The 13477-nt window shown below is 34.0% G+C and overlaps 1 protein-coding gene across 3 annotated transcripts in view; it reads right to left on the bottom strand.

Annotated features, from left to right (window-relative positions):
* LOC107222526 (lysophosphatidylcholine acyltransferase) overlaps positions 1–13338 on the bottom strand; it is a 112505-nt gene extending 99167 nt beyond the window's left edge. For 2 of the 3 annotated variants that reach the window (XM_046733001.1, XM_046733002.1), the window contains exon 1: positions 12851–13337. In XM_046733001.1, the coding sequence (XP_046588957.1) occupies positions 12851–12976 (126 nt within the window). In that variant the 5' untranslated portion in view covers positions 12977–13337. Of the gene's footprint in view, positions 1–12850 lie in introns of all 3 variants that reach the window. The other variant, XM_046733000.1, reaches the window with a different exon arrangement.
* Positions 13339–13477: the final 139 nt, after the last annotated feature.

The raw sequence follows: 13477 nt of genomic DNA, 5'->3' as shown, positions 1-13477 counted from the left end.
TCGAAAAATTCATCTTTTGTTATTTTATTTTCGCATGACTGAAATTTCGATATATCGATCATTCCAAATATTGATCCTTTCAAGTTTTGACCCCGCCCTTCTTATCATCACCTCGCTGCCTTGGTTCACATACCTAGTCAGCAGATTGCTCCCTACACTGCTAAACTGCAGCATGCCGGTCTCGTACACCACTTTGTCCCATATATACTCACTATCAAGTTACCCTTTATTCGGCCAACATCTAAATTCACCTCTCCCCTTTTCCCTGCTGCGGACAATTTCTCTTCCACATCTTCTCATTGTACTCTCCATATTTTTGTTACATCGATTATATGATCAAACATTAAAATTCCTCAATACAAATTTCTTCCATTTTCCCATCACCTTAATTCACGGGTTACGAACCCAAAATAGGCTGTAATACCATCACGGCTGGGTACGGATGCGGTCATTGATAGCCGCTCGTCGTTATCACATTCATCTACCCCGTAACAATTACACCGAATATAAATTTTGCAAATCTGATTTTAGATTTGTGATCACGACCTAAAAACCATATGGTACCAATTTTCATACAAAACCATTCATCCATTACAAAATACCATGATTTATATTTTATCCTTTATAATTTTGTTATTTAAATAATTCAAAAAGTACTGAACCAATCAAAGTAAAAATCTAATAATGCATAACATAACATAAGACTATGTTTGAAAATTTCATGTCGATTAAGAACAAAGTTATTGTAATCTGGTGACCTATTCTCGAGATATAGTCAGAGAAAAAAATTGCATGCACATACATAGGCACACAAACATACTTTCAAAAATGATTAGATGTGATTCTTTAAACTTGAGAACGTAGAGCTCAAGTTAAAACTCAGCTTTTTATTTTCAGGTGATTACTGTAACTTCTTTTTAACTTTCTGTTTCTCTGTTTTAAAAAAAAAAAGTAAGTTATTGTAATTACCCTGAAAATTAAAAGTTGAGTTATCACTAGATTTCGACTTTTCAAAATCTAGGGAATCTCCTCCGGCCATTTTTGGCTGAATGTATGTATATATGTATGCGTGCGATGAATTTTTTTGTCCGACGATATCTCGAGAGCGAGTTACCAATTTCAATGATATTGGTCACAATTGATGCTGCCTTTCCAAACTTAGAACCGATGAAATTTTTGGTTCAATATATTCAGCACTTTTTGAATCCTTTAAATAACAAAATTTCAAAAAATAGTATAAAAATCATGATATCTTTCAAATTTTCAGAATTTAAATTTGGCGTATCAAATAGGTTGAAAAAAAACTAGAAACAGTTGGATTTGGATGAAAATTGGTACTCGAAGGTTTGTTGGCTGGCTTTTACGAATCTGAGGTCAGATTTGCGAAATCCAACATGGCCAATTCAATATGGTGAAAAAAAATCTGAAAATATTTGGATTTTAACAGAAAATAGTAGGCGGAGGTTTTTTGGGTCACTGACAACGAATCCAAGGTCAGACTTTCAAAATTTGTAATGGTGCATCCATTATAGTGATTCAAAGTTGAAAAGATTGTCATATTTTCGTGTACGGTACCTAAGGGTTTTTAAACTGTCAATTACAAATCTGAATTTGTAGTTCGAAATCCGAATTTAATATTCATATTTTTTTCCTGTGAACTTGGATCCGGCAGTGTGAAAACGGGGAATTCGGAGGCTGGCTCACGTTCAGCCTAAAGCCGCGTGTTTTCTTTAAAAATGGAGAAATGGGATGTTGAAAGTATCTCGAGAATGGATTTAACGGATTTTGATGATGGTGGTCTAAATTGACGTAACTTTTCTCAGCCTACAACTAACTGCATTTTCGATTATATCTACTACAATAAAGAAAATAACACAAACAGAAAATTTCATTTGTGGATGTTTTATGGGCTCGAAACGCACGCCAATAGAAAGTTCTTATGGCTCCATCAAGGTCAACAAAATTAATCACATGTCTTGACAATCATCTAAACCTACGCATTATTCATGTGAAAATGCCGCAGTCAGCACTTATTCTACGTATAAGACCAAATACAAGTAACCGAGAAAAATTTTCGCAACAAATATGCGAGGAAATTTATTTTTGTAGCTGCAAAAATAAACCATATAAATATACATCAATTATAATAAATTATCATTGATTGCATAAATGAATTTCTTTACATTTTATCAATCCCAGAAAATAAAAAAGCTCTACGGTATTTTCGTTTAGCATTGCACGTAGAATTGTGCTGACTGCAGTGATATTTTTACATCAGTACTGTAGAGGCTTTGGTAACAGTCGAAATGAGTTCCAATTGACTCGGTCGATAAAGACTGACTATAGCATCGCCTTAACGAATAAAAGTTTGTGTATTGAAATTACCTACCTTCACTTCTCTTTCACTAACCTACTTATTAAGCGTACTAGAATCGAATGCCACAGGCATTGAGACGATGAGTGAAAGAGTGGTCGGATGCCCAGCAACCGGTAATTCTCAAGCACTATTAACAGACGAATATTTTGTCGCACTACTATAACAGTAAATAATTCTCGCCACGGCGCGACGCACCGTGGGTCTAGCCAAGAATTCACTAATTACAAATTGATAAATGAGAGAAATGGGTACAACTACCTGCTACAGGCGTAAAAGTCTACTTAGTATTACCGGATAGTGAAGAGGAAGTGACTGGTATCTCATTCTATCCTTATTATAGCCACGTACTTGAGGCGATCATTGCCCTGCAAAGAACGATTAACGCTCTGCCAGCCATGGGATTTTTTTACTGACATTGCTGACCAACATCCGTCCTGGGATCTTTTTCCCCCACTTACGACTTTTCAAAAATTTCCAAAAAATTCAGTCAATCGGTTTCAGGTGCCTACCTGATATTTCAACAGTTTGCATTACGAAATTTTCAATTAATTGATTAGTAGAAATGATTGTACAATGAAAAGCTCCCCAGACACCGATAAGTGAGAAAATCAGAGTGGACGATATCGTCCATGTTAGCCGGCAGAGGGTTGATTTCACATTTATATTTGACACTCACGGTATGTATGGCGGAGATCGGGGCACGAGCGACGGACCCCCTGAGCCGTTAATTATTTTCGTAGCGTTTGAGCGCCGGGTACGAGTTGTTTTGATCTATCTCGAATAGATTCATCATTATTTTGTCGTAATTGGAAAAAAAAAATTATATTCCGCAGAAAACGGCCTTTATCTGAAATATCATTATTTTTTAAATCTTGGGAAAAAATTTTTTTTTCTTCTGAAAGAATGTTGCACATTTTGATTCAACACATATCGAACAAACCTCTAATAATATCTCGGTATTGAGACAAAAAATTCTTTTTGTCAATTTTTTTGGGTGGGTCCGTCATGCCCCGGTCTCCCCCATACACACACAGACACACATATATATATCCTGTCCATATCATTTCGACCTGGGTCTGACCCTTACTTGCTTTAAAAGGCACTCGGTTTTTTTTTAGATTTTTTCGACGCGGTTTTAATTTTCTACAATTTTTCAAAACTATGTTACTGACTGACGCAATTTCAAAATTTGAAAAAAAGTCGGAAAAATCGTGTGCCACGTATCAAAATTTTTAAGTTTAGAGCCGGAAGGAGGAGATTTTTGCTTCTCACTGTTTTCAAGCTATTTCCGAAAAAACCGTGAAAAAAATTGAAAGTGGGAGTCATTTTACCATAGATGGTTGCTTAAACATTTTCATATGTCACACCGGATTTAAAATTTTTTTCAGTTCCGACAGGTCAAGGGTCAAACCCAGGTTGAAATTGTATGAACTACCCGATGCATACATACATGCATTAGGTTGTTGAAAAAATTTTTAATTTTTATACCCGCATCAAAATTTCGGTCGAGCATCTCAAATAGAATATCTCAGTTAAATATGAGCTCTTAATATTGATATTCGGAGGTGCTTATTTCATGTTTTCCATTTTTCATTTAAATAACACATAAAGAAAATTCGAAAAAGTTTCTGCATTTGTTTTTTTTCGTCAACGGCTTAACTTATAAACTATCTGTATAGAGATTCGTATAGAGAATTTCACGCTTAATAAAAAAAAAAAAAAAAACGAGATAGACTTTTCCTAACTGTAACCGTTTAAAAGATAATTGCCTATACACATTGAGTCATTTTTACCTAATAGTACAAATCGTATGTTAATCGATTTGGAAAGAGAAGATTACATTAAGAAGGACTTCGTTCGTTATAGTTACTAGAAAATTCTAATGACTATAGCTGTAATAGCGGTTTAAATACTGTTGAAATTAGAAGAAAATGTTGGTACACATATCTACAAACTAATCACTCTAACTATTGTTGCCAATACTACAATTTCTGGTTGATGCAAATTGAATCAGTTTGATTAATTTGGTACAGTTTTTCAGTTAAACGAGATCCTAAAATCAATGTACTATTTGACTAATATCAAATTATCGCAATAGTTATAATAACAATATGTATAATCTTATTCAAAAAAAATAAGCACAGTACCGCATTTATACTCAATTTCAGGGCTGTACAAAATTCATTTTTATTTTATACCCAGAAATATATTTTTCGGTGACGGTATAAAAATGAAAGTACTTAATGACTTTAAAAATTGATGGGAAGTTTACAGCACTTTAGCGAGACCACAAATAAAAATTTCTCTGGATTTATTTGACGCATTGAGGCTAAGTTCATAAATATCTAATCATGCAAGAGTACATACGAGTGCGTAGCTAGCGAGTACTTACCAATTAAAAATACAATGTGCTTACATCTACCAGTTGTCACTTGTCGAAAACTTTGATGCGGAAGCTACACAAGACATATGCCAGTTTGAGGACAAAATTGAAGACGGCCAGACCTGCCATACTTGCATTATTGTTCCAAATAAAAATTTTATTTTTATTTTGATTTATAGTGAACTCGTCCTGATTTTTCATTTTAGTTTGTATATTCTCGTTGATTCAATATAGTAGATGAATACAAGTAGGTCTAGTTATTTTCATATATCGTCAAAAAGCTACCATATTTCTGTTGTATACACATAGGAAAAGGATTATTTGAGTCAAGTGGTATTTGTTTGATTGTACTAAATGCTATCGACAAATGTGGCGAACACACTACTTACTTGATTCAACAAAACAGTTTTGTCGGATTAAATACTTGTGTCAACTTAATACAGAATTGAATCAAGCCTTTGAATAAATGAATGATCTTGCTCACTATCGATTTATTCAAGATGAGACAGAAAATGTGTAATTAAAATTACTAAAAATGGATTGAATGCACCTCAATCACTTTGTTTTAAGAATATGTAATTATTCTATCAAAACAAATTGAGCTTGTTTCAGTTCATGTTTTGTCAAGTCAAGAGTTCAAAGGTTGAAACAGGCATTTGTTGCTACAAATATGTTTAGCAATGACTGAACATTGGAGTTGTTGAAGCTCACAAAACTTATTTTTCGAATGATATCTTTTATAATTCTGTTGACTCGAAATTTTGTAGTATTTACCCGATATTCAATGAGTAAAACCCGAAAATTTATTGTTGTAAACGTAGAAGTATAAATTGAACATTTTGTTGATTCATCGTCAATTTTAATTTCGATGACCCGAAACTTGGTATTATATTTTCATCGATTGCAATACGTCTGATGACTACGTCATCCATATCTGATTCCTTAGCAGACTACCCAGTTTTACAACTATCTCCGAAGCTGCTTCCGTAGCGAGAAAGTTCACCGCCTACTGGCCGTTTATAGTACTAGTATACTGCTTACAATGAATATATTCTCTACTTGTTTCTCTCCTTGTTAGATCATCAAAGTGTGACATTCGATCAAAGTAAATTTTTTGCTGGCTAGAATCACGTACTTATTTGATTTGAAGTACGTAATTGTTTCTAGTAATGAACATGCGACATGGAGCAACAATGCATAAACTTCAAATGAAATGATATTTGGTTGACTCAATTTCGCAAACACATGAAAAGGTTCACTCGATTGCGACAAGAAAGGCTTTTGTTGAATCAAGGAATTCGCTTAACAATTTTACAAACTAACTGAATCTAAATTGTTGAATTGAAGTCATCGTATTTGGAACAAATAAGGGGTACTAGATTGAAGCGAATGGACTCCAGCAAAATCTAATATGTTGGTTCAAGAATTTCTTTCCCTCCGTGTAGCTTTTACGACAAATTTTTCTCGATACAATGGCTTTCACGGGAGGAATCTCAAGACCTAATTGAGTTCATTTTTGTAATTGTCTCGTTTTTAAAAATTAATGATCATGGTAACTTGGAAACGGAAATAACAATAGTATCACGACCCTAATAATATGAATAATATTTCTTCTTTATGAAGCGCTAGATCGGTAGCATTTATTGTCTACACATAGAGGTAGTTGATACTCCCGCACGATGCATCACAGACAAGAAGATCTGTGGTGTGATCCTTCTTTTTTTAAATTTCACGCAATTATCATGAGTATTCATTTCGATGTTTCTATTTTATTCATTTTTTTCTCTTTCATTAGTATTTTTAGTTATATACTGTTCGGTATTTAATTCACCTGTCGTTCAAGTTAGCAACGATCTCCATGTATAAGTAATACGCAAAATACGCAATCTTCGCGTAATGGAATAGTTAGAATTTTCCATTCTCTAGTATCTAATTCGTCACACTTCTACTTTGTGTATTAGGATCAACTGTATCACAAAAATGCGCACTATTGTATTATTGCTATCACTACATAAATTCTACATTTTGTGTACTTCATGTATCTGATATGTGTAAAATATTAAAAATACATTTTTATTTGTGATACTATGTATGATGGGGGAATTTTTCTCAACTCAACCACCCTCCAGACCTCATCACCTTTGATTTTCGTTTTTTTTCTTGATTTTGTTGTATTACGTGAGAGGACGTCTGCTGATTTTTCGTACAATTTTTCGGGTTCTCGTTTCGGAGTTTAGAGCAATCACAATTTGGCAATTCTTAAACTTCAAGAATTTTCTGCCGATGATACCTCGGTCCTGAAGAGTATCAATAAAAACAAAGTCATCATTGGACTCGTGTTGAAAACAGTTGAAAAAAAAATGTTGAATTTATGAATCATCTTTTGATCGCCAAGAACTTATCAGACAGAGCAAAATCATTATTTCGGCATGCTGGAAATTTTTTGTAAAAATATTTGTCACCGAATTTTTCGAAAAAAACAAAAAATTTCAACTGCTTACCCAAAATAGTATTCTAAAGGCTTTCGAGGAGACAATGTTTTCAAAGAGCAAAACACGGAATTATCTGACCAAGAATTTCAGGCGATGAACGTTTTATCGTTTATTGCATATTGTTTAATTTGCAGGTAAAATTTTTTGATCAATGAATGAATTTAATTCCGTTCGTCAAAAATGGAGCTAGTTGAGATGGAAAATGAAAGTTCATACAATCCTATGATTAAAGTGACATACATATTTTTACCTGTGTATCATTCCTCATCGCATAGCCTCATTTTTGGCGAATTATACCGAATAAAACAATGCAACAAATGGTGAAGTATTTGACGTTTGACTCTTTCATCGAAGAATACAATGTTTTTACTCTCTAAAAAATTTGTAACGAAACCATTGAAGATACCATATTGAGTAAGGACTTCATTAAAATTGTTGGCTTCTTTCAAAAAATTTCGTGAAAAAAGTAAGAATGTCAAGATGAGACGAGATATCGAGTTTTCACTATCAAATCAATTTGTGGTGACCAGAATTGGATTAAGAAATTTCGAGAATTTTTTTTTTTAAATTCGATACAATTTGAATTCAATGATGAGATTTTTATACATATTTCAAAAGTTGCCAAACTTTCGGTTGGAAAACTCCGAATCAGGAAACGTAAGAATTTGGCAAAAAATTAACGGAGGTACTCTCAGGTAGAACAACAAAATTCCGAAATAGTAGTTTTGGTTCTGAGGCCGAAAGGTTGTACGGCCGTGGTACGAACATTATTTGTTGATAGAAAAGTCGTAAGGTACGCCATAATGGTCACGGTTTTCAGAAGTTCCAATCATAAAGTTGAACTTGTGCTCAGTTGGCCACGTGTCCGTAAAGATCAACCTTGGTAGTCTGGTCGAGAAGTGAGTTCACTGAGAAAAATCGTTAGAATGGTCTTAAAAATATGGCGATTGGTGCATTGGATTCAGAATTTAAAATGATGAAACCGGTATTTTTTAATTAATCCGCCAAAAAAAATTTTTCTCTATTTATTATTGAATTTTAAAATACTTCACCCAAAAAAATTTTTTTTACAACTCTGATGCACATGGCTGTATTTGTAATTTTTTAAAGCAACGAAAAAAAAAATAAAATGAAAATATAAATTTGTTTATAACAAATTGTTTATAAAATAAACAATGAAAATTCAAATAGAAAAAAAAATTTTTTTCATAAGTATATTAACAACTGTAAATGATGATTTTTAGAAAAAAAATTATTTCTTAATAAATAATTTAAATGGTGGATAAATGAAAAAAACAGTTATAAACAATTAAATAATTTTTTTAAGAAAAAATTTTTTTTTAAAAAATCATTATTTCACTAAGACAATAAAATGACCGAAAAAAATTTTTCAAAAATATTCAACTTGTCTATTTATTTATAATAAATTTTTAATCAATACACGTTAAAAAATTTTCAGCCAAGCTAATAAGCGCAACATATCAATTTAAAAGCAACCAAAATTCAAGATTTATGAAAAAAAATTTTTATCATAACATTAGCCGGATTTTTCCATTTTTGATAACTTTGGAAAATCATTATAAACAAATGAAAAAACTTTTATAAACTTTTACCACTGAATCTTGTTTATTATTTATATACGAAGAGCTCACAAAAGAAAAAAAATTTATAGACCCATATTTTAAACTTTTACAAGTGATTTTATGAAAAGTCAAGTCTACGAAAAATGAGTTAATTAACAATGAAATAACTTAAACGAAAATCGAGTTAAAAATTTTTTTTTGGTAAGACTACATTCCTTCAAGTGTCTAGATAACGCTATAATTTATTCAAATTTTTAAATTAATATTGAATGTTATAAAAAAATTGTTGCGTGTTGCATGCTTCGCTAGGCGGTGACGCCTAGGCACCGAAACGGCCGCGCGGAGCCCTATTTTCAACGTTAAATTAAAATTATAAATAATAAAGATAGAATTCCGGGAGTACGGACTTTCTTATCGGAAATTTCCTCCTCTTTTAGGATCTTTTTTCAAAATTCATTTATCTTTTATATTTTTGAAATTATAGCTATAAAACGGAGACTCCCTTTTTTTCTTTTCGTTTTTTGTTTATAACTATTGAAATTTTTAATGGCGGATTAATTAAAAAATACCGGTTTCATCATTTTAAATTCTGAATCCAATGCACCAATCGCCATATTTTTAAGACCATTCTAACGATTTTTCTCAGTGAACTCACTTCTCGACCAGACTATTGGGGCCAGAAAACGCGTTCATACCAGCGTACCATACGGCTGCTATTTCGCAAAGAAAAAAATTGATGGCGTTGAGGTCTGCTGGGTGATTGAGCTGAGCGAAATCCTCCCCCAGGCAGCTGTATCGTTATCATTACTAACACTGCGCAAATTGTTCGTTTCGTAAACGCCATGTACCTTATATGCACCAAATATGGAATTTATTTTTATTTTATTTATAATTTATATTTATTTAAATACGTGCTATGATACGTATCATGCTCCTTTTTTCTCCTTATTCCGTTCTTTAATTTTAAATGAGAAGGCCCGATTCACCGCAGATCACTTTGCGCACAAACATGTTGCACACAACCTTATTGAAAACAGACTTATTCTCCACGGGGTTGATTCGACACGGTCTTGCTCTACCACATCCTGACTTGGCGTTCGTCAACTACAAATTTCTAGTAGAGTAGATTGGACTTAAGTATTTTCATTTCAAGTTTTCCACAAGAAATTTATTTCGGTTCGGTTCACATCATCGTACCATGCAATCTCGACGGATTGCACTCCCTCGACATTGACTTTTTTCCATTCAGAGGAAGTGCAATTTGTCTAGATTAGCTGGTATGATGATGTGAACTTTTTCTCACACAGTAGAACCAATATCCGCTAAAATCTCGTAGTGACAGATTACTTTGAATATTATTAATCTTACAGTAAAACATATACTGAGAATGTGTTTGAAACACGTGTATTTTAAATGGAAAAATCCTCCTTCTTCCAGGCAAGAAAATATGTAATAATGTAAAATATGAAAGAAAATATCGTGAAATGCGAAATAATCCGGTGAGATGTTTGAAAGTGATCAGGATATGTAAGAAGATGTGATGAAATGTGGTGCAATGCTGCGAGAACTTATGAGACTTATGAGATTTTTATAAAAAAGAGATTTGGGGTACACATTTTTGTCTCGTGATTAACCCTTCGTTAGGTCTATTGGATAATGACTTCAAGAGAACGGCGTATAAAATAGACTGGTTTAAAGACTACGAATTTTTTAATTGGCAGTACATACGTTGGCTACACATGTCAAATAATAGATCTGTACATTTTTATTTTTAAACTGACAATGAGTTGTCATTTGAACGTCTGCCCAAGATTTTGGGTAAAAGCGAATTGTCGATGGCGTCATTCTATTTTTAATTTTGGAGAGGTTCTTTTCCGTAAGCATCAAATCTGTATTTCAAATTTCACGTACAGAAAACGTGTTTTTTTTTTTTTTTTACCATTACTAAAATCTAACGAAATTTAAGTTATCTTTATTACAGTCAGCAAAGATTGGCACTTGTAGCTAGCGATAATGTTGTAGACGCACACGGTATTTTTTGAAGATGACAGAAAACTTGCACTCGCATATATGCACATGGTTTTTATAGAATTGGCTTATGGTGACATTGAAATCTGAACAAAATATCGTTGTAGTGGATTCCAAAGAATCAATTACAAAAATCAGTCACCAAATTGATAAGGTCAGTAGTCAGTAGAATGGAAGCAAATATTGAACTAACAATTTAAATAACATCACCATAAGTTGTAAACTCTCAAAGAGGATATTTTTTCGAATATAGAAATAATTCCATTAGAATCGTTTATAAAACTCGATTAATTGATAATTGGAAAAGTGGTTACTGTAAGAAAAATTAACAGTGAGAATTTTGAAAACTATATGTCTAATTCAAAAATTGTAAGAGCCGCAACGGGTACTTCCAGTATTTTTACAAAATTTGACTGCAACTTTTTGAAGCATGGTACAACTGAGTTTCGATTTCGATTTACTTGCAAGAAAGCCTGCCAATAAATTGTCAAAGTTCCTACCCCGTTGCTTTATATCATAAAAAGTAAACAACAGTTTTCTTTCTTAACGCTTCAGTCAATACTGTTCGTGAAGGATCGTATACCTACACTGTTGGAGGTATACGGTGATGAATTTATGTCACTGTGGAGTATTACAGAGGTCCACAAATAGCGGTGTAGTATGGGTATGTACGGTGTCAGTCATTGGCACCAACGACGAGTGGTGTTAATTTTTACACCGACAGATGTGAAAAATATAGTGCCCGGAGACTTCTATAATAGTGATAATGACATCCCAAAGAGATTCCTATAACTGCATACGCAATCATGCAGTACGTGTCTCCTGCACTGAAATTATTGAAAATGTGTTCTCAAATTCAATTCCGACCGCCAAGACGTCTCTTCGAAACTTCTTGCGACTCTAATGTGTGACAGCACTGGAAACGATTGTAAAAGGCTTTTCCAGAAATCGCACGTGACTTGTTAATAAACGAGGAAGAGTATACGAGTGATGACAAATCAGCTCGTTTCAAAATTTCCATGATTTATCATTAAACTGGGGCTCGGTGTGATACAGTGCTAGTGACGCGGTAGAGTTTCCAATTCTTAAAAGAGAATCCGCATGATCTGCACGTAGGTACTAGGGAGAGTAGAAAGCACGCGTGTACGTATCTGCGTTCTTTGTGGTCGTTGGCCGCGCTCTCACAACTCGAATCTAGGAAGCAAAAATTTCTGTACGCTTACAGATAATGCATAACTAAATAGCTTATTTCGAATAACACAGAATTGCGATGGTTCCCCCCACAAATCTGAGTAGAAATTTCGGTAGGTATTAGGTACGAATTTGTGAAATAAATATTCAAAAAATTCTATCCCTTAAATTTTCTGAGAAATTTTATTTCTGCTTTCTTCCAGTAATACACTGGAGTTCACTGCCAATTTCTGAGTTAAATATATTTATTAATGGTAGTGTTGATATTTACATATTCATCTACTTTCACTAGTTGTTGTTTACGGTGATTTTAAGGAGGTGCCCTGGCCGATTTCGATGTTGTTGTATATATACCAAAATATCGAAGTCCACGTATCTCAAACGCGAAAATGGGCATTATTAGTTATAGGTGGAATTAAAAGTTATGTTTCGCAGACCTGCGTAATTAACAATCAATCATACTAAATTCGTGTGTATAACTAGTCAATCGAATACTTCCATAGCCTCCAGAGTAATTAGATTGGTTGGGTCGATTAAATGATATATCGTGTACACACGTGTATGTAGCACGGTCAGACGCATTCTTGCCGGTTTTTGGGTACAACGACCGCACGGGCTGCAATTTGCGCACGCTGCACATCTATAACGACCGTTACCAGCAATCCCAATCGGTTCTTCGACATACAGTTGTTCCCTTTTCCCGTTTCTCTTTTTCTTATTTTTCACCTTTCTCTCGCCGTTTTGGAAAATTCTCTTTTCTCACTAGATCTTATCTATCATCTATGAATGGTCTAACCTTGAGCTTGTCGTAGGTTGTGTCAAGTTCAAGGCGATGTACGAAGGGGTTTAGAATGTCGGCTGACACAGATGGTGAATCCGAGGTTTGATGAACCTTCCCGTTCATCCTCTCCATCGTCTCCATCCTGGTGCGTTTCTTTCCGACGACACAGGTTTATCAAGCACTGTTACGTCCGATTCTAAGTATGTATCAAGGAACAGGAAATAGATGTCGAAATGATAATAAGGAAAATTGAGAAAAAACTTGCACTACATCGATGTGTTCCAAATTTGAACGGGAGGATAAAAAGAAAGTTAAGGATCCGAGCACCTCGGTTTAATAACAATTTTTAAACATCGTTTAAGTTCGAATTACAGTTTAAGCACCTAAATTACACCTGTCAAACCGGGTAGGTGAAATGAAGCAGAATTCAATGTATGGTGAAATTCTGCACCTGGCGCGCACTCGCGGCCGATTTGTATCGCCTGTTTCCACTTACTGAAGTATAGCGTAACTACTATGTTACAGCTGAGCGACGCGACAGCATTGACCGAGTGGTGCAGCCTCAGCGTTTTATTCTGCGCTGAATATAGACGGCGCCACCGTGCAGCGTATGACGATTGTTGATTTTTGCAAGGCCAAATC

The sequence above is a fragment of the Neodiprion lecontei genome, chromosome 2 (genome assembly GCF_021901455.1).
Source record: "Neodiprion lecontei isolate iyNeoLeco1 chromosome 2, iyNeoLeco1.1, whole genome shotgun sequence".
NCBI classification, from domain to species: Eukaryota; Metazoa; Arthropoda; class Insecta; order Hymenoptera; family Diprionidae; genus Neodiprion; species Neodiprion lecontei.
Note: the sequence above shows the minus strand (reverse complement) of the source record. Positions and strands in the feature narration are given on the sequence as shown.